We start from the raw sequence: 24,758 nt of genomic DNA on the forward strand, positions 1-24,758 counted from the left end.
CTTCTAGTTCACAGTCTCTAGCCTCATCTCATAAAATGCTTAATATGAGTTCAATCTTCTTAAATTTTATAAGGCTTGTTTCGTGGTCTAGTATTTGATCTGTCCTGGAAAATGCTCCACATCACTTGAAAAGAATGTGCATTCAGCAACATTTCAAAGGATGTTCTGTCTGTCTGTCTATCTGCTGGTAGACATGGCTAGATCTTGGGGTTTAATTAGTTTATTTATGTAAAAAGTTTGTTAATTATTTCCAAATTGTTACATAGTATAATGTTTTATCATGTAAAAAGTACAATTCATTTTCCTATTGAAGGACACAAGTTTTCTCTCTACTTTGTGAGGCTTAAGGTAGTTTCATGATGAATATTATCATATTGTCTCATTATCTGCCTGTGTTAGAGTTTCTCTAGGAGGTATAATTATAAGATGAACTTGGAAGTCAAATTCTATGTGTATATTTAGTTTTGATAGATATTAACAAATTGTTCTTCAATATGATTATTTTAATTTTATTTCTCACTATTAATGGTTGCCATTGCTCAGCAATACTAAGGATGTAAAATGTTGCTAGTATATTTGAGGTCTATAATATTTCATTTTTTATTTTAATTGGAATTCTATAATTATTACTGAAGCTGACCATCTACTAAAATTGTCTGCCTATAGACATTTGTGTTCTTGTGTTTTATTTCTTTAAAATTTGTTAGGATTTGTGCTTTTGTTAATTGCCTGGTGTTTGTCTTTTAAATGTTATTTAGCAGAAATTCTCCACGAGTTCTTGAAAATATTTTCTCAGTTGGAAACTATAAGGGTCCTTCCCACATGTGCTCTCATTCATCTCTGTAATCTGAAAGCAATTTTTCGTGAATATTCTATACACACACAGGGTGAGCTGAAAGTAGGAGAGTTAAAGCCCCAGAAACTACTTTCTGCCGGTGAGCAAGGCTATTTGGTTAATAAACATCCCTGCTTCCTTGCCCATTAATTGGGGTAATCCTGAGGACTTTTCTTTCTGTTTCACACAGTCCACAGCAGGATTATGTTCCTGAGCCTACGGTGGTTTCTGGCTTGATTTTATAGTTTTATTGCTTTATTGTTCCCCACTTTTCACTTCTCAACTCCTCTCATGGACTTTGTTTGGATTACTTCCAAATAAATTTGAGAAACTCATACAAAAATCTTAGCCTCAGTTCTGTTCTGTTGTAGCCAAATAAAAGCATATACAGTAAAAAGTGAAGAAAAAGAAAAAGGAAACAATCTATTTTGTGTTTTGTTTTTACTTTCATTGTATGCCTTCTGTTTAAAATCCAGTTTGTGTTATTGTTGGCTAAATTTATCAATATTTTTCCTAGTCCACACTTTTAATAAAAGGACAATTTTTTTTTAATCTCCCTTAGTATCCTATTTCAGGAAGACATCTCTCTACATTTACTTCAAAGATTTTTTTCTGTAGTTTTTTGTTTATTTATACATCTGGGATTTATTTTTCTTATGATGTGAAATAAAGATCTAAATTTATATCCCTAGAAGAATAACCTGATGACCCAGCATTATTTATGAAATAGCATTCTTCTTCACCTATTAGTAAAACTATCTTTTTGACATATGAAATTTCCATATATGAATCAAGTTGCTTGTGAATTGCTTATTCTTTTCCACTGAAATATTTTTTCACTCTTGGGCCAATATCACTCACTCTTTATTATAACTGTGTAATGAGTTTTGTTATCTGATATGGCAAGTTCTGGGCTTCTCTGGTAGCTTGGGGGACTTCCCTGTGGCTCAGATGGTAAATAGTTTACCTGCAATGTGGGAGGCCTGAGTTTGATCCCTGGGTAGGGAAGATCCCTTGGAGAAGGAAATGGCAACCCACTCCAGTATTCTTGCCAGGAAAATCCCATGGATGGAGGAGCATGGCAGGCTACAGTCCATAGGATCACAAACAGTGGGACACAACTGAGTGACTTCACTTTCTTTCTTTCTTGTGGCTCAGCTGGTAAAGAATTCACATGCGATGCAGGAGACTCCTGTTCGATTCCTGACTTGGGAAGTTCCCCTGGAGAAAGAATAGGCTACCTGCCCCAGTATTCTTGGGCTTCCCTGGTGGCGCACATAGGAAAGAATACACCTGCAATGCAGGAGACCTGCATTCAATCCCTGGGTTTGGAAGGCCCCCTGGAGAAGGGCATGGCTACCCACTTCTGTATTCTTGCCTGGAAAATTCTATGGACAGAGGAGGCCGGCAGGCTGCAGCCCACGGCGTCACAAAGAGTCAGACACAGCTGAGCAACTAAGCGCAGCACAGCATAAGTTCCATTTTATTTTAGTAACTTTTTCAGTTTCAAGACATAATTTGTCCTTTTTCACATTAACTTGTTCATCTTCTTTCAGTCTGTCCTTCATAAATCAACGTCTTTTTAAAGAAAAGCTATTCTCTACTCATTCATTTGAACATAATTAGCATAGTCACTTAAAGCATGTAATTTGAGGAAAACTTATAATATGAATGCTGATTTCATTTCTGAACATAAGCATATAATTGTTGATTTTCAATCTTATGTTTAATATGTTATTGCCCTGTGTGGAGGATGGTGCATGAACTAATTTTGCTATCTTTTTCTTCCCTTATATAAAGTCAAAAGAAAATTCTACTCGATTTTCCAAAAGCAATTGCCTATGCAATAGCTATAATGAAGAAAACAGTCATTTATCTCCATCTTCTTGACTCCTTAAATTCAGGGGACCCTCTCAAGTCTCCCATTGTATAGGAGGGTCTCACTTATCACTAGAATCATCTCCTAGAACATGATGAAGATGAAGCTCTCCCAACTCCATCCATGGTTTCTCTAATTTCATATGTAACACTGATGAAAGAAATCAAAGCGGACACAAATTGATGGAGAAATATACCGTGTTCACGGATTGAAAGAATCAATATTGTGAAAATGAGTATACTATCCAAAGCAATCTATAGATTCAATGCAATCCCTATCAAGCTACCAATGGTATTCTTCACAGAACTAGAACAAATACTTTCACAATTTGTATGGAAATACAAAAAACCTCGAATAGTGAAAGTAATCTTGAGAAAGAAGAATGGAACTGGAGGAATCAACCTGCCTGACTTCAGGCTCTACTACAAAGCCACAGTCATCAAGACAGTATGGTCCTGGCACAAAGACAGAAATATAGATCAATGGAACAAAATAGAAAGCCCAGAGATAAATCCACGTACCTACAAACACCTTATATACAGTGGAAAAAAGACAACCACTTTAACAAGTGGTGCTGGGAAAACTGGTCAACCACTTGTAAAAGAATGAAACTAGAACACTTTTGAACACCATACACAAAAATAAACTCAAAATGGATTAAAGATCTAAATGTAAGACCAGAAACAATAAAACTCTTAGAGGAGAACATAAGCAAAACACTCTCCAAGATAAATCACAGCAAGATCCTCTATGACCCACCTCCCAGAATATTGGAAATAAAAGCAAAAATAAACAAATGGGACCTAATTAAACTTAAAAGCTTTTGCACAACAAAGGAAACTATAAGCAAGGTGAAAAGATAGCCTTCAGAATGGGAGAAAATAATAGCAAATGAAGAAACAGACAAAGGATAATCTCAAAAATATACAAGCAACTCCTGAAGCTCAATTCCAGAAACATAAATGACCCAATCAAAAAATGGGCCAAAGAACTAAACAGACGTTTCTCCAAAGAAGACATGCAGAGGGCTAACAAACACATGAAAAGATGCTCAACATCACTCATGATCAGGGAAATGCAAATCAAAACCACAATGAGGTACCATTACATGCCAGTCAGGATGGCTGCTATCCAAAAGTCTACAAGCAATAAATGCTGGAGAGGGTGTGGAGAAAAGGGAACCCTCTTACACTGTTGGTGGGAATGCAAACTAGTACAGCCACTATGGAGAACAGTGTTGAGATTCCTTAAAAAACTGGAAATAGAACTGCCATATGACCCAGCAATCCCACTTCTGGGCATACACACTGAGGAAACCAGATCTGAAAGAGACACGTGCACCCCAATGTTCATCACAGCACTGTTTATAATAGCCAGGACATGAAAGCAACCTAGATGCCCATCAGCAGATGAATGGATAAGGAAGCTGTGGTACATATACACTATGGAATATTACTCAGCCATTAAAAAGAATTCATTTGAATCAGTTCTAATGAGATGGATGAAACTGGAGCCCATTATGCAGAGTGAAGTAAGCCAGAAAGATAAAGAACATTACAGCATACTAACACATATATATGGAATTTTAAAAGATGGTAACATTAACTCTATATGCAAAACAGAAAAAGAGACACAGATGTACAGAACAGACTTTTGGATTCTGTGGGAGAAGGTGAGGGTGGGATGTTCTGAGAGAATAGCATTGAAACAAGTATACTATCAAAGGTGAAACAGATCACCAGCCCAGGTTGGATGCACGAGACAAGTGCTCGGGGATGGTGCACTGGGAAGACCCAGAGGGATGGGATGGGGAGGAAGGCAGGAGGGGGGGATCGGGATGGGAAACACATGTAAATCCATGGCTGATTCATGTCAATGTATGGCAAAAACCACTACAATATTGTAAAGTAATTAGCCTCCAACTAATAAAAGTAAAAGGGAAAAAAAATTTTTAATAAACCAAATTAAAATACAAAAAAAATAAAATGATTAAGAATACTTAGTATGAACTCAATTAAATAAAATACAATACATGTAAATCCATGGCTGATTCATGTCAATGTATGATGACCCACTACAATATGGTAAGGTAATTAGCCTCCAACTAATAAAAATAAATGAAAAAATAAATATATTCCATGACATACCTTTATTTATTTCTATTCCACTTTTTATTAGCAAGGCTTTTAGAGAGCAACATGTGGTTCTTTTTGTTCAAGAGTAAAGAAGAAGAAACAAATAAGTTATTGCTTATTTGAACCAATATAATATGCCACACTTTCCACACTTTAACCCTGGACCTGGATTAATTCCTTGCCTCTGGCCCATTTTACTTGCCAGAACAAGAGACAAATTGGCTTACTTCAGAACAAGTTTGGTCTTATTTATTAATTTTAATTTTAAATCAATTTTTATTCAAAGCGTGGAAGACCTCATGATAAAGTGTACTTTTAGTATCAGAGAACAGTCTTGGTTTTCACATAACCATCATCATGAGTATGGTTATCTCAACCTGTCCAGTCATTATTGTTGGGATATTTAAAATAATAAAGTTCAAGGCAAGTGAGTAATGTCTTCCCCACCCAGAATACTTCCTTGAAAGAGAAACAAATGCTTAATTCCTCCCACAGCAGTTACTCTTGTTCGTTGATAACTACAAGAGGACACTGAAATGTTGGCATGTGATGCCTTGTTTGTGTGGACTTTCCTTTACATTAGATCAATACTCCCTTACATTGCATAACTTTAGATGTGTGACATAATGAAGATTGCAAAATTTGTGATTGTTTCATGTCTGACTCTTTGTAACCCTGTGGACTGTAACCCACCAGGCTCCCCTGTCCATGGAATTCTCCAGGCAAGAATACTGGAGTGGGTTGCCATTCCCTTCTCCAGGGAATTTTCTCCACCCAGGGATTGAATCTGGGTCTCCTGCATTGCAGGAGGTTTCTTTACCATCTGAGCTAACAGGAAAGGTATATATATACCTTAATGGGAGGTGTATACACACACACACACACATACACACACACACACATATATATATAGGGAGGCATATATATAAATATATATGTACTTATTGGGAAGTATATATATAAATATATATATTTATATATATATATTCTCTCAATATATATATTGAGAGAGAGAGAGAGAAAGTGGGGTAGAGGGAGGGTGGGAAGAAAGATGTAAGTGTTAATATATATGTTAGGCTATATATATATAAAGATATAAATAAATTTTATATATATATATATATATATATATATATCTGTGCTTTAAAGTTATCTTTAGAATGCCTAAACCTACATAAAACAGGAAAAATGCTTTAATAATGACCTGAGTCAGAGGGTAGAAGGTTGATCTGTTAGGGACTTACTACAAATATCATGTGTGTGCCCAATGACTAATTTGACTATCACGAATTTCATATTTCTTCTACCAGTTCTCAAAATGATAGAGTTTCATTTTTGTTTACAACATGCAGTTAACTTCATTCACATTGACACTGACCTGCTCTGGTGATTAACATTTATGACTCTAAACATCTCTGTACTCACTAATATCTTCTTAAAGATTAACTTCTTAAAGATTAAAGCTAGTTAATGTATAGAGACAATGCTGCCAAAGGGACATACATACTCATATACACTGACTAGTAGACTAATGCAGATTTGTTGTTTAACAAAACTTTGAAAACTGGAGAGCTTCTGCTCTTCAACTGCCGCAAGCTTCTGTGCTCTTCCAGAGTCCTTAGAGTAGCAAACCTTCAAAAACCAAAAATGGGGTTAAAGCAAAGTGTACGATCAAGGCGCCATTCTCTCAGCACCTATGAAGTCACGTTTGCAGTTCTCTTTGTCATATTGGTGGCGCTCTGTGCTGGATTAATTGCAGTGTCCTGGCTGTCAATCCAGAGATCAGAAAAAGGTAAGTTATATAAGGTTGGCTACAGAAAGTGCTCACAGGTAAATATATACACTTCACTCTCCAGAATCCTGCCAGCATATTGTATCCATTGATGTGATTGATTTCCTGGCAAGGTATTTATATTGCATTCAGATGCTTCACCTTAGTTCACATCACAGGAATTTTTTTTTAAGTTGGTATATAATTTTGAATTTAATTCAGAATTTGAATATGAGACTAAGTATTTTAAATGAAAAAAATGATTAGATTCTCAGTTTCAACATATAACAAAGTAGGTTCATAGCCTTTGGGTCTGTTCTGATAGAATTTAAATCATAAACACATTCAAACCTTGTTGACTATAGAAGTGACTAAATAGGCCAATTTAAAGAAAAAATATCACTTATTTCTAGAGAATTATATCTTCATTCTTATTAGTACATCAATTTTAATTATAACAATATAAGGGAACCTTGGTATAATTGTGGATTTATAAATGTTTCAAGATGCCTGAGTAGCAATTTGTGATTAACAGAAAAAATAAATAAATAAGAAAAAGGAACTCTTCTTTAGAGCTAAATGACCTGTGTTGTGAAAGTCACCCAGTCATGTCCAACTCTTTGTGACCCCGTGGATTGTAGCCCAGCAGTCTCCTCTGCCCATGGAATTCTCCAAGGAAGAATACTGGAGTGGGTAGCCATTCCCTTCTCCACGGGATCTTCCTAACTCAGGGATCAAATCCAGATCCCCTGCATTTCAGGCAGATTCTTTACCATCTGAGCCACCCAGGAAGTCCAAATTACCTGTACCAACAACTGCTTTTAAAAGCTCTACCAATGTATTCTCTTGTTACAACAAACCTACGAGTTAGTGGCTATTGATACGCCCATTATACAAGTGAAAAACCAGAGGCAGAATTTAGGTAACTTGTTTCAATTTGCAGCTTTGCCAGGTAGTACAAACTAGAAAATCTAACTGAAGAATGTGCACTCTCCCATTCATTCATTTATATGATTTTTTTTTTTAAATGTTAGCATAGCAAACCTGAAATTGGATTTATTTTTTTCTGAGAAAATTTTCACATTTTTATAAAATGATGAATTATATGGTATTCCTTCAAAACCTTTTAATGGCAGTCATTTTGGTTTTACTGGGGAAATTCTCAACCTTTGAGTTAGTTATTTTCCCTTAGCAATTAAGTTTAAATTAGAAATAATAAATATGATTTATAGTCTTACAAAAGAATTCCAATATAACCTCTAGTTTATATTACTACTATAGTTATATACAAAGAGAAGGAAGGTTTGTGGGTATAAAATTAAATAAATTTTAGAAGTTCACTGAGACTTTTAGAAAAGTTACCTCTTTGGTCTTAAATGCTCTGTGAATACCTTTAAGGACATGTAATCATTTGGAAGTCCATTGGAATGTTTTGATACTCAATAAAAATACAAAAGTTAGTTTTTTACCGGGAAAATTAAAAAATGAATACTTTTAAAAGTTAGTGTGATTTAATCATGAATAAATGAATATAAGAAGAGATTTGAAATAAAGCTGTAACACTACACCATAGGACATAAGACACAGTTTCAACACATACTTTAATATTTGTTGTTCTTCAGCCGCTAAGCCTGTTGGACTCTTTGAGACCCCATGGACTGCAGCATGCCAGGCTTCCCTGTCCTCTACTGTCTCTAGAATTTGCTCAAGTTCATGTCCATTGAGTCGGTAATGCTATCTAACCATCTCATCCCCTGCTGCCCTCTTCTCATTTTGCCTTCAATCTTTACCTTACACTTACTTTAATGTATTTCATACTATACACTTTAATATACTTAACACTTTTATTGGAAATCATTTTAGATTTCAAAAAGTTGTAAAAATTGTAGAATTATTCTATAACATTCATACAAGTTCCCCTCATGTCAGTATCAAGTATATACATAGTACAACTATCACAACCAAGAAATTAATAAAATTGTTACAATAATATTAACTAAACACTTTATTCAACCTTCACCAGTTTTTTCACAAATGTCTTTTCTTGTTCAGGATTCAGTACAGATTCCTACACTGCATTTAGTTTCCATGTTTCCTCAGTGTCTGGCAATCCATGGCAGTTCCTCAGTCTTTCCTTATCTTTTAAATACACAAGTCTAAATATTATTTTGAGTATTGTTTAAAATATTAATTCTAAAGTTTCTTCTGAATGAAGAGATTTGTGTCAATATATACAATATGGGAAACCTGGGTTTGATCCCTGGGTGGGGAAGACCGCCTGGAGAAGGGAATGGCATTCTTGCCTGGAGAATCCCCATGGACAGAGAAGCCTTCCAGGCCGCAGTTGACACGGGGTCGCAAAGAGTCGGACATGACTGAGCAGCTAAGCACAGCACAGCACAGCATGACAGATCTTGAGGTTTGAAGTCAATCCTTTGTCCAAATTCCACATCTGTCACTTTTATAACATTGAAAATTTTTCTTAGTGAGTCTAAGCCCCAATATCCCCAGCTGAAAAAAAAAAAGAAAAGAAAAGAAATAGCATCTTCTCATATCAGGTCAATGCATCATTACTAGCATATTTATTAATGATCTCATCATTGTACGAGCTCCATCTGAAGCAATTCGTTCTGAACATACATTCAAGGAAAATAATCACATAATAGTATTGTATTGGACTTAATGGCATATTTTATTTCCCACATCCCTACCCCAATTTGTTAGCTTTTTTTTTTACATATTTTTCATATAATTACATTTTCTGCAGCATGCTCAATAACTTCTCCAATAATGACAGTCCCCATCTAATGGCAAAAGGTTATGCATGTCAAATTTATAATTACTAGAATGAAAGAAGTAGTTTCAAAGCTATGCTTCAAAGTAATGCACACACAGAAATCCTCACAGCAACCCACATGTAGAAAAGCAGCAGTGTCCCTTGATGCTAGGTGTTCAAGAAGTATCTGAAAGCAACTACAAAACTTTTAATGGTGCCTTTCTCACCATGTTTCCCTGAATCAGTTCCCATAATTGGTGGAAGTTGATCATTCCTGTATCTTCCAACAGGAATCTCAATAACAAACAAACAAAAACAAAACAAAACTTGGAAGCTTGCAGAGTTGCTTAGATTTCAAAGAAAAGAAAAAAATTTATAACGGGACAGAGACGGTTTTAATTTTCAACCTTTTAAAACAACTAGATAGCTAAGAAAAAATTAAAAGATAAATGCAGCTGATGATGAAACAGGAAGACTGAAAAGAAAAAGCAACTCCAGAGTCAACACATTATGCAAGAACTTTACTTCTGTGTCTTAATCAGAATGTGCATATTTTCTTACTCATCATTCACATTTTCAGTGTTTTGTTTCTTATAAATTCATCTAGATGCAGCATTTGGGAAAAGTCATGAAGCCAGAGGGACATTGAAAATAACATCCGGAGCTACTTATAATCCTCATTTGCAAGACAAACTCTCAGTGGACTTCAAAGTTCTTGCTTTTGACATTCAGCAAATGGTAGGAGATTTTTTTCTCTTTCTCTCTTTAACTATGTTAAAATTTCATAACATAATTTCGCTAACTACTTGCTAAAGATAGATCTTGAAAGAGAAAGTGAAAGTCATTCACTCAGTCGTGTCTGACTCTTTGTGACCCCATGGACTGTAGCCTGCCAGGCTCCTCTGTCCATGGAATCTCCAGGCTAGAATACTGGAGTGGTAGCTGCTCCCTTCTCCAGGAATCTTCCCAGCCCAGAATCAAACCCAGGTCTCCCACATTGCAAGCAGATTCTTTACCATCTGAGCCACCAGGGAAGCCCACATATATCTTATTCTCTTTGAAAAAAATCAGCCAATAAATATAATTACTCAGGATACCTAAATATATGAAATGTATCATCACAGAGAAGGGAAGTACCCCAAAAGCATTCTAAGAAGAATATATAAATTATTTTGTTTAAATTTATTATTATATGTCTTTTTAACTTTCTTTCAGATAGATGATATCTTTCAATCAAGTAATCTGAAAAATGAATATAAAAACTCGAGAGTTTTACAATTTGAGTGAGTATGGCTCAAAATTTTTATATAGATAGAAAGCACAGAATCGCAACGTAGTAACCTCTTTGCTAATATTTGTAAAAAGAACATCACAATTTTTAGGAGAAAATGGAATATTTTTAAATTTTCAACATTTTCTGGGAGGGTTGAGAAAAGTGGCACAGTATAGACTTTTATATTGATAGAAAATAACAATGCTAGATAATTGATCTCATATTAACATATTTCCTTCATGTGAGTACAAAATCTTTCAGAGACACATGAAGAAGAGTGAGGTTGATTGTATGCAGATGTCTAGGAATCTGACAGTTAACCTATATTCAATGCAAGCCACAGGGGAGTCCAGGTCATTGGAGACTACAAAGAGCCTCACTTTATTTTATTAATTAATTAATTAAGTTATCTATTTCCGAGCTTCCCCAGTGGCTCAGGAAAGAATCTACCTGCCATTACAGGAGCCTCAGGAGCTGCGAGTTTGATCCCTGAGTGGGAAAGATTCCATGGAGGAGGAAATGGCAACCCACTCCAGTATTCTTTCTGGGATAATTCTATGCACAGGGGAGCCTGCTACAGTCCACAACGCCTCAGAGTCAGACATGACTGAGCATGCACGCAGTCTATCTCAGGTCAGAAACAATTAAACCAGAGAGTCTACCACCAAAGATACTTGTTACATGGTCTTCACAACAGTCCTGACATTTGTATAACAGTCCTTTGGTTCACAGGGACCAAACGGAGATAGGTCAAGTCAAAGAAAAAGAGATTATACTTAGAAGAACAATAACAGAAGATCAAATTAGTTAATGGGCAGAAGGAAATGTTAGTCCTTGTCGTTTCTTGTTGGAACGAAATGAACAAAAGCACAAAGCTTTATTTTACCAAATACAAAAAAAAAAGGCTATTTCTCACCTATTTATCTTTATCATTCTTTATCCCAGATAGCATATTCTTGATATCTTAGTCTCAGTAACCAGTCAACTCCACCCCATCTACTGACTTCATTCCTGTCCACAACACAGAGGTTTTGACTCCTGTTTTCCAGGGTTTATGATCTCTGATAACCTCTTTCATAACCTAATTTCAGGGCTAGAAGGAGACATGTGGCCTCTCAGGAAAGATTTATTAGTGTTTTTGTTTGTGTATTTTAGTCTATGGCCATACCACCCTGAACACGCCTGATCTCATCTGTTTGTGTATTTTACTCAAAATGTTGTTTTAAAATATTTATTCAGTATTTATTCTGTGTAGGTAAAGCTATGAATGAAAGATTTTATTTCACTTTAAGTTAATTATCTATTTTAGAGTGAGTGGAACCAATTTCTCTTTTCCAGTTTTAGAGAGGACTGAGGATCTGCATTAAAGCTTCAATTAAAATTTAATTCTTAAAGGTTTAGCACAGATTCCCCTGGAGAAGATACTGGCTACCCACTCCAGTGTTCTTACCTGGAGAATTCCATGGACAAAGAAGCCTAGCAGACGAAGTCCACAAGGTCTGACTTTTTGAGTCAGACATGCCTGAGCAACTATCACTTTTAAGGAGCAGGATCCCGTGTTCTTCCTTACCTTCAGAAGGCTCTGCCCAGTGAAATCCCTGCTAAGCACAGTGCGTAGTGCAGAGTTTATTAGGATAGTTTCCTAATGGAACTCTTTGTCTTCTCTTGCTTACAACTTGCTGGATAACTTTGTTTTTACTCAACTGGGAAAATTTGCCGAATACAGACTTTTATATAAGGTCTGGTAGTATATCAAAACCCTAGCATTTTCTTTGATATTTATTAAGTAACCTTACATTTCTCTAGATAGTAAAATCACTGTGTTTGAAACTGTAAATTATTTGAGCTGAGGAATTATTTCTTTCCCTTCCTTTAAACTACCTAGGAGACCAATATAGTACCCAAACCTTGATACATATTTTATAACAATTCTCAAATAATATACTTCATCAGTATAGAGGAACTTTCACCTAGCTGTAGCTGAACTACTTTTAAATCAGAAGTGAGTTTTTAAAAGATGCAAAGCAAAGGAATTTCATGAAAATATCTGTAAGATAAATTACAGGTAGGTGCTTTGGGAGACTGAGAAGAAAAGGATGAGAAAAGAAATTTAGAAGCAGGAAAGAAAGTAACAAGCAAACATTTAGGTTTACTTTAACTAATATGATATAAAATGACATATATTCCACTTACAGAAAAAAGTGAAAGTGTTAGTCACTCAGTCATGTCAGACTCTGTGCTACCCCATGGAGTGTAGCTCACCAGGCTCCTCTGTCCATGGGATTCTCCAGGCAAGAATACTGCAGTGAGTTGCCATTCACTTCACCAGGGGATCTTCCCAACCCAGGGATCGAATCTGGATCTCCATTACAGGCAGATTCTTTACTACCTGAGCCATCAGAGAAGCCTATAGAAATACGTGGCAGACTCTTAACTGCTTTTATAACTTATTTTTACTTTAAACTGATTGATAAAATCAAGTAACAAAAATAACTGACTTCTCAACTAACAGTAGCCATATCAACTCTGAAAAATACATCTAAAAATCCTTTAAAATGCCTATTTAATTTTTTGTTACTGATTTTAATGAAACACACACTCTATACATGTGTATGTGGTCAAATTATAGCACTCAGAATTCTGCACTTAGTCATTAATCTATCTCTTCTTCCTTTTAAAAAATATTATTTAATGTCAACTCTTTCCTCCTCCATTAAGTTTTGTGTACATATGTGTGTATGTGTGTGTGTGTTGAGCTACTCTGCAAGACAAGCAAATGGTCTACCCATGTCTGAAGCCTTTTATTACTCTGCTTTGTGGAAAATGCTTTGACTCAAAGAGCATTTAAGAGTTGATTCTTTTAATAAAGTGCTGCTTACCCTTTGTAGCAATAGGAAGCTTATTTTGCCCTTTGAGCACAGATAAGTCATCAAGTTAGGAAAGGAAAGACTTTTGTTTACTCAGCAACCCTAGAGGTTATCAATATCATTAAGGAAAATGAGATAAGAAGCATTTGATTTATTGCACACAGGCTTTCTGTATAATGATAGAATTTATCTCTTTTTTTTTTTTTTTTTTTTAAAAAGTATGAACTCAGATATTCCACTGAAAAGGGGCTTTGAAATTAAAATGGTCATTGTTTCCTTTTTTTGTTTCCTAAAGGAAGAATTCTCATTTTCTTAATAAATAAATTCAGTCTCACAGCTATGATAGAGATGATTACTAAACCACATAACAGCTTTAATTGTCTTATTAGGTGAAGCATACATGTTTACTGTGGTTTCCCTGATTTCCACTGTATCTCTCTCTTATCTCAACATGTATACTGAAAAAGAAACAAATTTTAAAGAATGCAACTGTGTGTAGATATAGAATATGTAACTCCTGTCCTTGCAAATGAATTATTAAATGCAATGTATAATTCACAACCAAAAAAAAAAAAACAACACATCTTTAATACAAAGATGTTTTATGCCTGAGGATAAACTGATCCAGTTACTTTCAACTCAGTGAAAGAAAGTTCCAGATTTGTATGCTCTCTGCCAAAATTACCTTACCTCTTCTAATCCCTAATTCAAATAAAATAAAAGAAAGTGGTAAGTGAAATTAAATCTGTGAAAGTTACATAAAGAGAAAAAGTCTGTTTTAATCAGAATTAAAACTATATGCTGGGCACCAAGGATGAGTTGGCAATGATGAAGACAGAAAAACTGATGGACATTGTACACTCTCACTTTATTTTAACCACATTTAACTCTATTCATTTAAGAAGTTTGGGGTAAAGATTGGTAAAGAGACAAGGAAAAAGAGAAGGAAGAAGAGGAGGAAAAGATGGAGAAAGAGTGGGATGGAAAAGAAAAAGATGAAGAGTTATTGAAGGATCAGGAGAGGAGGGAGAGAGGGAGAGAAAGAGAGGAGGGAAGATTCTATTTCTCAAAAGTGTGGAGGTAATAAACTATCCACTCGCCATCCCAATTCCAACCAACCATTTCCGCCATCTCTTTGGATATAAAGTTCTGGTAACAATGCAAGATAATAAAAACCTGGACCTACATCTAGGCAAATGTATTATATTGTCTTCCCTATTGATAAATAGTTCATAATGGTGTTAATAGCAGTGCATGGGGGTGGGGAATAAGAACTATATCAAAACACATCTGGGACACAGAGTTTCTGGATTTTATTCCTCTATCTGGTACTAGTAAGCTATATAACTCTAGGTACAATTACCTATATGACTCTAAGTTTCAGTCTCCTTATTGCTAAAATTACTGTGTTGGCCAACATCAGGTGAAAAATACTAGAGTCATTTTCTCTTACTCGAGCTTCTGTTTAAATAAATATAGCATGAAACCTGAGAGTCATATGCCTGTTAGGATTTTTAAAATAGCAATTAACAGAACACGTGACTAAAAGTATCCTAAACAAAAGTGATTATCATCTGACATCACAAGAAATCTGTAAGTTTCGGAAGAGGTTAGTTCAGTGGTACTATGATTGTGACATGATCAAAAATATACATGTTTTCAATCTTTTACTATGCTATCTGTAGTTTGACAATCATAAGTTGCCTCGTGGTTCCACAATAGATGCAACAGTTCCAGCAATCACACGTAGACATAATAATGATCAGCAACAGAGCAGTAGTCCACTATGAGCCTTTATTACATTAAATATGGAAATGTTTCCTATAAGTTTCTTTTCAGTTTTACCTCATATTCCATTGCCCAGGGCCTAGTCATATGCTCATGAATAAAACTATCATGCAATGGTTGCAGAAGTTATGGTAAAATGGAGCATTATTCTCAAATAAAAAGAGAGACTGATCAGCATGGAAAAATTCACAAGTGTGGATTATGTAAAAACAGTGTCTGTGACGAAATCTACTTTTATCATGGATAGCAAGTGATTACACGTGTGGGTGAATTTGGGACATTGTTACTTAGTAAATAGTTGCTAAGGAGCCTTGCCATTTAAAAGATTTGGATAATTCAATTTAATCAAATGATTGGAAAGTTAAACATTCTAACATTTAAAATTCTATACTTAATAGAGGTGAAATGTGCAATTATTGATCAGCCTGTTCACATAAATCATGAAAAACTAGCTACATAAAAAGGAATTACTTCTAAACTGTGAACTTGAATAGTAGCACAGAAACTAAAAGGGAATATCCTACCAAGGATAAATGGAGATCTACTGAGATCTTTCAGGGACATTTTGATCCTGTACTTAGTCTTGGAGAGGGAAAAAAATTATATATATATATATATATATATATATATATATAGTAGTCTCTACCAAGACATATATACATGCAGATACATAAAGAACCCTTCAGGAGTTGATGAAGCCCTTCAAAAAACTAATTAACTTACAGATATGAATGTAAATGCCTAAATTTCAGAAACAGCAAACATATGCAAAATTTGGTTCTCTTTAGTCTGCCTTTTTTTTTTAAGATTCCGTTCTCTTTAATGGATATTTAGTTATTTTTGGTTGCACTTTGGTTTTACTTATTTTATTTATTATTTTTGTTATTTGATTACCATTTATTTTATTATTTGTTATATTAATATTATTATATTATTTTGTTATTTTTAATTATCTTTATTTGCTATTTTTATTTATTTTACTAATTTATTATTTTTGTTGCATTTTGGTTTTATGTATTTTTGGTTGTGGCATGCAGGCTTCTCATTTTGGTGGCTTTTTATTGTGGCACTCACTCTATTCTTGCCAGCTTCCGGTCTTAGTTGCCCTGCAGCAAGTAGAATCTTCCCAGACCAGGAATAGAACCTGAGCCACATCCCTGCGTTAGCAGGCATTTTCTTATTGTACCACCAGAGAAGTCCATTAGTCTGCCTCTTAAGGATCCCAGTAAACCCTGAGCAGCCCTAGCTTACTGAAGGGTATAGAAGGAAGACCAGAGCTAGAGTTCATTTTCCAAATGGTTGTATCCTAAAAGCACATTTCTCCTGCTCATTCACTTCAGTAGTGTCCAACTCTTTTGCGAACCTGTGGACTGTTTTCCACCAGGCTCCTCTGTCCACGGGATTCTCCAGGCAAGAATACTGGAGTGGGCTGCCATGCCTGCCTCCAGGGGATCTTCCTGACCCAGCGATCGAACCCAAGGCTCCTGCATTGCAAGTGGATTCTTTACCACTGAGCCACCAGGGAAGCCCTTAAAAGCATAGTAGCAAAGCAGAAACATAGATCAAAGAGCAAAAATCTCTGTAGTGTTTCCCCTGGACCAAATATGTATTCATTTTTTGATTCTTTAAACTGTAAACAAATTACCAGTGAGGAAAACTTTTAAAATGCAGTCTTCAGAGAAGGAGATATAAAAGAGATGATGACTTGGGTCATGTAATTGAACTCTAACATCATGGTCAGAGATGAATAGACAATATAATTCCAACTCTTGACAATGAGACAAGTCCCACAACTTCCCAGTAACCCACTTATGTTTGTCTTCTTTCTGCTCTTTGAAGTCAGGACATATTTCAATATATTAAGAATGAAGAAGAAAAAGTAGATATAATTTATTAACAGTTGCTATAGGCTTGCCATCAGGCCTTTGTAAACTACATAGAAAAATTTTTGTTTCTGAAATCAGTGTAACTTCTTTAGACTTCTTCCTACTTAGAAGTCATCTGTGAAAATAAAAAATCCAATTACAAATCCTCATTTTTTTCAAACAGTACAATAGGAATAAATGTCACGATATCATGTGATTTTGTTTAATTTGACACAAGTGATTGTGGCTTGGCCTAGGGATTAATGTGCTAATGTGGAACTGAGAAAAATTGGGTTCTAATTCTGGGTATATCTTGTAGAAACAGTCACTCGTTTAAGTTCTCTTTCTTCCACCTGTGAAATAAAGATAACACTTGACATGACCTTCCTTGTGCAAGTGTGATATGATTAACAAGGTGATGACTGTAGAGGACCGAACACAAATCATTTGAAGAGGGCTGAGTTTTTTCTCTTATGTCACTTTTTGCTTTGCAGAAATGGCAGCATCATAGTCATATTTGACCTTCTCTTTGTCCAGTGGGTGTCAGATAAAAATATAAAAGAAGAACTGATTCAAGGCATTGAAGCAAATAAATCCAGCCAACTGGTTACTTTCCACATTGACTTGAACAGCATTGATATCACAGGTATCTGTGAACCTTATTTGATACTTTGAATCAATAAGCCATGAAATTAAAATTCTATGTACCAAAGGAGCAGTAGGATCACCCTGGACTTTTAGGAGCCTGTCTTATTGCTTGAGTAGCACATTTACATAAGGATAGTGAAATATGGAGAAAACATATTAGGAAAAAAAAATGCCAGTGAGCAAATCTTTGTAAAATATCAAATGCCAAAGAAGTTCTGAAAATATTGGCATGCATAAATGTTTGTGGGTCTAATCACACTTTCGGCATTGGCCAAGCACAGCACTGATTTTCCAGGAACCCTCCATCTGAAAGTGACACATTACTTTCTGATAGCCATATTGTTGTTGTTTAGTCACTAAATTGTGTCTGACTCTTGCAACACCATGGATTGACTGTAGCTCACCCAGTTCCTCTGTCTGTGGAATTTTCTAGGCAAGAGTATTGGAGCAGGTTGCCGTTTCCTTCTTTAGCATATCTTCCCCGACCAGGATTTGAATCTGAGTCTCTTGAACCTCCTACATTGGCAGGTGGATTCTTTCCCACTTCACCACCTGGGAAGCCTCTAGAATACTTAATCTACCTCTAAATAGCTGTGTTATTTAAGGCAATTTACCAGAATTTTCTCTGTGTTCATTATCTCATCTGTAAAATGGGAATAGTAAAGATACTGTGTAGTAGGATTGGTTTCAGGGGTAAATGTGTTGATAGAAAAATCACTTGTTCTAGCTAATAATAGTTAGTAGTATTTTTCAGCTCATTTGAATTAGACAAAAATCCAAAATAGTCTCTGCTCCAGCTGGTGTGCCAGAGGGGACCAAACCATCAGTAGAGGATGTGCTTAAGAAGTTGAGTTGCCTTCTCACTGAACAGGCACAGCAGGATAAAGCAGGAAGCTGAATAAAAGTAAACTGTGCTTGATGAGCCCTTTCTGTAAAGAAAAGCAGCTAGAGGTCTGCAATTTTGTATCTACTATTACAAAATCAAAGAAACAAAGCACACATGTCTTTATATATTTGCCTAAGAGCAAACAGATATGGACTTAGGCTGAAGTAAAACTATTTAAACTGGCAATAGGCTACTTAGAGTGTGCATTTATTCAGTTGAAGTGGATATTTATATATTGATGAGCTTTCTAACATCTAAAAATTTCTGAATTCAAAAACATTTAGCTGAAGGTTTACAGAGAAGAGATTGTGGATACAGATGGGCCTGGTATTTCGTTTTAATATTTATTTGCATCATGTCAATTTTCAAATTTGTTACATTTTAAAATTGGTTAATAATCTCACAAACATCTTAGATTTTTATACAGTAAACTCAAGCCAAACACAATGAAAAATTAAGATATTATCTGCTTTAAGAAAAAATCTTATAAAACTGATTTAATCTTCTTCATTAATAATCTACCACATATTTATGAAACTGTTACAGGTCTTTTACAAAGAAGACAATGCAGTAATGAAGAAATAATGCAATAAACCATCTAGTTAGTAGAAGAAGACCTACCTCTTAGCCCACTTACTATAAATATTGTTTTGAATAAAAACAAATTCATTAGATCAGAGCTTCTCAGAAGATATGCTTTGGTTTCCTATATTTTTAACATAGCTGTCATTGTGTCTTTAAAAATATTAAATACATTAAATCATGAAGAAAATCGCTATTTTTATATTTTAAGTGAAAATCACTTTATGCTTAAACAGTTCTTAGTTCTCAATAGATATTATCATGTGCCAGATTATTTTGACATCCATTTGTTTTGATTCTAGGTCCCACAAGATTGGGGGTGTTAGATTATCTCTCTTAAATATAAATTATTCTATGTAACTATGATGAATCAGTAGACATCCTTCTTAAATGGGTAAAATAAATGAAACATTCTGTATATGTAAATTTTATAGAGAGACTATATAAAGATTCTGAAAATTCATTGGATGTATCATAATTAAATAGTAATTAAATAAATAGGAACATTCAGGGTAAGAAAGGATGAAGTGGAAACTCTAGATCAGATGCCCTTTGAATAACTATTTGAACTGCACTCGATGTTTTGTAATACTCTAAGCACTATATTCAAACCAACTTTATTCCAGCCTCTTTGGAGAATTTCTCTACAATAAGTCCTGCAACAACATCAGGTCAGTACTTAACGACATTTTAAAATATATAACTTGGTGACTATAAAACTTTATGACATTAAGCAAGGATTCTATTTTTTTCTCGTGGCTCTTTCTAAATGAGGTATTTAGTCTTCATTTAAAAATGTAAAAAGTATACATTTGGCCTGGAATAATGTAGTTCATAATATCCAGGATTCATAATGCTTAGGTATATATGCAAGGATATGCATTTCAAATTGCAATCATCCTTTCATGTTTTAAACTCTATATACATATGTATGCATATATGATATGTGTGAATATGTGTGTGTGTGTGCTTGTGTGTGTGTGTGTGTGATCTCAAAATATGACTCTAATTATGCAGCCTTGGAAATGAAACCCTGACATTGCTAAGGTCACTATGAATGAGGAAAAGGAGTTTTAAAGATAATGAAATGATAACTTTCAAAATGTACTGTTTGGAAAGGACAATCTAAAGTTTAATATTAACTTTGCTCTATTCCAGCATTTTCTTCACTCTCTCTTTCTAACTACAATTGGTCACTACTGCTCATAAAATTGAGGACTTCACTTTGTCTTATCAAGATCATACTGATTATCAAAAGAGAGCTTTGAGAAATTATCATTTTAAAATTAACCTGAGTTACCATAAAATGTAAAATCATTCTGTTGTAGAAATCTTATTCAAATTGAAGTCAAAAGATCTGAACACTAACCCTGTCTCTGCCAACCATCAGAATCACTGAGCATTTCACCTTCTGAAAATCTGTTTCCATAAACTGTGAATAATAAAATTTTCTAAAAATGTTAGAAGTCATCCCAAACATCAAATTCATAAACAAGTGATTTTTAAAATATACATTGTTATGAAACTATAGCCATATTACTTTTGATATCAGTTGTAATCATGAACATTTTTATAATATTTAAAAAATCTATTTGAAGTATCTACTACTAGGTACTATATTTTACAAACATTATCTCATTTAATTTTCAGAATGATTTTGTAGAAAGGTAATACTTTTTCTCCTTAAAAATACATAAATAATAAAGAAAGTGCCCAGAGTCACACAGTTTAAATTTATCAAAGTCAGGAATTAAAAGTAATTCTCTGGACTCCAAGGCCAATAGTTTAAGTGTATCTCAAGTTCCTATTTCAAATACCATCAGATTAATCTAGAACATTTATGTCTACAGCCATTATGAAATAAGTGAATTCTTATATTAGTTAATTAATTATTGAAAAAATCTATTTTCCTTAAAAAAATGAATGCATCTAAAAACCTCTGTTTACAACTCTAAAAATCAATAAAAAACATAAAAGATTTGTTTTTAGATCCAGATACAAATGATATATCAAGTTAATGACCATTAATAATTCATAGTAATTTTAAAAACTCTCACATAAAATATTAAACAGGAGGAATTCCTAATAATCGGTTTTAAAATGTAATTTTTATTTATGTTATTTATTTTTACAGAAAAGCTAACAACCAGCATTCCTCTGGCAACCCCAGGTCAGTTTTAATAATATAATTTCTCTTGTTTTTTAAAAAGTTTTTGTTATGTTTCATTTTGGACTTCTGAGAATTATCTGATAAACAGCAGTTAACAATACCTTTATTATAGATAAGAAAAATAAAGCATGAAAGTTTATAGTTAGCCTAAGTTTTTACCAAAAGGCAACAACATATTTGAAGTTAATTAATGCCTGTATTATCTAATCTTACTCCAGTCCTCCATCTATTAGAATCATGGTTATTATCTTTTGCTAAGCCTGCCAAGAGTAGGATCAAAATGTTTTCCAGAAAGGATATAGGTTTCATCAGGTGTGAGGGACTTCTTTTCTCTAATTATTCTCTCTGAATACAATTGACACATACTTGCTCTCTCCTTTTAACATGGTATGGTTGCCTAATCGGTACCAAAGTTGCCTTGGATTCATTCATTCAATTTTTCCTTAAGTGACTGCTTTATACCAACACATGGCATGTATCTGTTTTTAAATTTTTGTTGGAGTACAGTTGCTTTAAATGTTGTGTTAATTTCTACTGTACAACAAAGTGAATCACTTATACATACACATATATACCCTTTTTTTAGATTTCCTTCCTATTTAGGTCACCACAGAACAATGACTAGGTGACTAGAGCGGTGAGCAGAACAATAGTTCCCTGTGTTATTCGGTAGGTTCCCACTTGTTATCTTCTTTACACATAATAGTGTATCTATTTCAATCCCAATCTCCCAATTCATCCTACCCACATTCTGCTCTCAGTTTGTTAAGTTTATCAACAAACTTAAGCCTGTTCTCTACACCTGTGTCTCTATTTCTGCTTTGCCAATACATCCATCTGTACCATTTTTCTAGATTTCACAAGTAAGCAATCTTGTATAATATTTGTTTTCCTCTCCCTGGTTTACTTCATTCTGTATGACAATCTCTAGGTCTGTCCAAGTTTCTGCCAATGGCCCTATTTCATTCCTTTTAATGGTTGAGCAATATTCCATCACATATGGGTACCGCATCCTCTTTATCCCTTCCTCTGTTGATGTACATTTAGGTTGCTTCCATGTCCTGGCTATTGTAAACAGTGCTGCAGTGAGTACTGGGTGCATGCATCTTTTTGAATTATAGTTTTCTTTGGGCATACCCAGGAGTGGGATTTCTGCGTCATGTGGTAGCTCCGTTTTCAGTTTTTTGCAGAATCTCTATTCTGTTCTCTAGAGTGGCTGTACCAGTTTACAATCCCACCAACAGTGTAAGAGTCTCCTTTTCTCCATACCTTCTCCGGTATTTGTTGTTTGTAGAATTTTTGATGATGGCCATTCTGACCAGTATGAGGAGATGCTTCATTATAGTTTTGCTTTGCATTTCTCTAGTAATTAGTGATGTTGAGCATTTTTTCATGTGCTTTTTAGCCATCTGTATGTCTTCTTTGGGAAAGTGTCTATTTAGGTCTTCCACCCATTTTTTGACTGAGTTGTTCTTTTGATATTGAGCTACATGAGCTGTTTGCATATTGTGGAGATGAATCCCTTGTCAGTTCCTTTGTTTGCAAATATTTTCTACTATTCTGAGGGTTGTCTTTTCTTTTTGTTTCCTTTTAAGTTTAATCAGGTTCCATCATTTATTTTTATTTTCCTTACCCTTAGGAGATGGGTCAAAAAAATATCTTGTTTGGATTTATGTCAAAGAGTGTTCTGCCTATGTTTTCCCCTAAGAGTTTTATAGCGTCTGGTCTTACATTTAGGTCTTTGCTCCACTTTGAGTTTATTTTTAAGTTTTGCATATGGTTGGTATGTGTCTTTAATGTTATAATTTTTCCAGATTCTTAATAATTGTCTACTTTGCCTTTGTCTATCTGCTAGTTAACCAAAGTGTCTTCTCTAGTCCTATCTTAATCTTCATGTTAAACAGTCTGAATGTGTACCTAATCTCTTTAGGTAAACTCCATGCAGGCAATATTGTATAACTCTTCAGATCCTACAATAATACTCCTATTTTCATGTTATTAGAATGTATATCAAATATTATGTAATACAAGGAGAGAACATTTGTGAAATTATAAGTGGTCTCTGGGTAAGACTTAGAAATTCCTAGATAAAACAGTAGGTGTGAAGCTTGAAAAGCAGAGTGATATGTGAATGATGTATCAAAATACTTTATGAAACAAATCATCCCACCTCTGAACCCATGGAGGGCTCTTAATGTAAGACAAGCCTGCCTGCGGTTGTATTTTGGTGTTGTCCAGAGAGCAGCACAACACGATGAAAAATAGAACTGTTCTTCAGCCCACTGTCCCTTATGCAATGCAGAAAACTATTTACAGCATCTAAAATCACCTTTCAACACACTCTCAAAAAGTGATTTGAGGATGGATAATGACCAATTCATTTAATCTAAAATTAAACTAAATAACTTTAATATATTTTAAGAAACATTTCTATAACTTTAAAAGTCAGTAACAAATACCAAAGTTAGAGCTGTGTTTTCTATTTACCTGTTTATTGATTCACTGAGTGATTCATAAAACCCACAGTTATGGAGGCCCTCTTAGATGTATAAAGTGCCCTAAGAGAAATATGTGGAAAGACTTAGAAGGAAAAAAAAAATGTTAGAGCGAAAAATCTTTGGACTTAAAACAAATTTTCCTTCTTACCCTCCTGAAGACAAGCTCACCAAAAATATGAAAAGTGACTGAACAATGTGCCCAGTTTCTTGCAAGACTTTGGTCCTATCCAAAATGCCCGTAAGGCCTCTGCCCACACCAAAATGGTCCTTGATCATTTGGTCCAGTCCAAAATTATTTGGAGGGCTTCCCTGGTGGTGCAGAGGTTAAGAATCTGCCTGCCAATGCAGGGGGCATGGGTTCAATCCCTGGTCCAGGATGATCCCACATGCTGCAAGGCAACTACGCCCATGCATCACAACTCCTGAGCCCATTTGCCCTAGAGCCCACTTGCTCTACAACAAGAGAAGCCACCACACTGCAAGTATAGAGACTCTTACCGCTCACCGCAACTAGAGAAGGCCCACATGCAACAGCAAACACCCAGCTCAGCCAAAATAAATTAAAACTAAACAACAACAAAACCCAAATCATTTGAATGGAACAGATATGCTCTTGGACACTTTTTGTTGTTATTTAGTCCCTCAACTGAGTCTGACTCTTTTGTGACCTCTTTTATTGTAGTCCGCCAAGGATCCTCTGTCCATGGATGCTTTAGATAGGAGCAAATTTTAAGGACATTTTGGAATGGATCAAGTGATTTAAGAACCAAATGTATTATGGACTA

General features: G+C 34.8%; 1 protein-coding gene across 3 annotated transcripts in view; it reads left to right on the forward strand.

Moving 5' to 3' along the window:
- The first annotated feature begins 6,349 nt into the window (after positions 1–6,349).
- Positions 6,350–24,758, forward strand: part of TMPRSS15 (transmembrane serine protease 15) — a 137,539-nt gene continuing 119,130 nt past the window's right edge. For all 3 annotated transcript variants that reach the window (XM_061134102.1, XM_061134103.1, XM_061134104.1), the window contains exons 1-6: positions 6,350–6,641; positions 10,004–10,134; positions 10,612–10,679; positions 17,684–17,835; positions 19,932–19,976; positions 21,440–21,475. In XM_061134102.1, the coding sequence (XP_060990085.1) occupies positions 6,497–6,641; positions 10,004–10,134; positions 10,612–10,679; positions 17,684–17,835; positions 19,932–19,976; positions 21,440–21,475 (577 nt within the window). In that variant the 5' untranslated portion in view covers positions 6,350–6,496. The remainder of the gene's footprint in view (positions 6,642–10,003; positions 10,135–10,611; positions 10,680–17,683; positions 17,836–19,931; positions 19,977–21,439; positions 21,476–24,758) is intronic.

Source organism: Dama dama, chromosome 31, assembly GCF_033118175.1.
Source record: "Dama dama isolate Ldn47 chromosome 31, ASM3311817v1, whole genome shotgun sequence".
Lineage (NCBI taxonomy): Eukaryota > Metazoa > Chordata > Mammalia > Artiodactyla > Cervidae > Dama > Dama dama.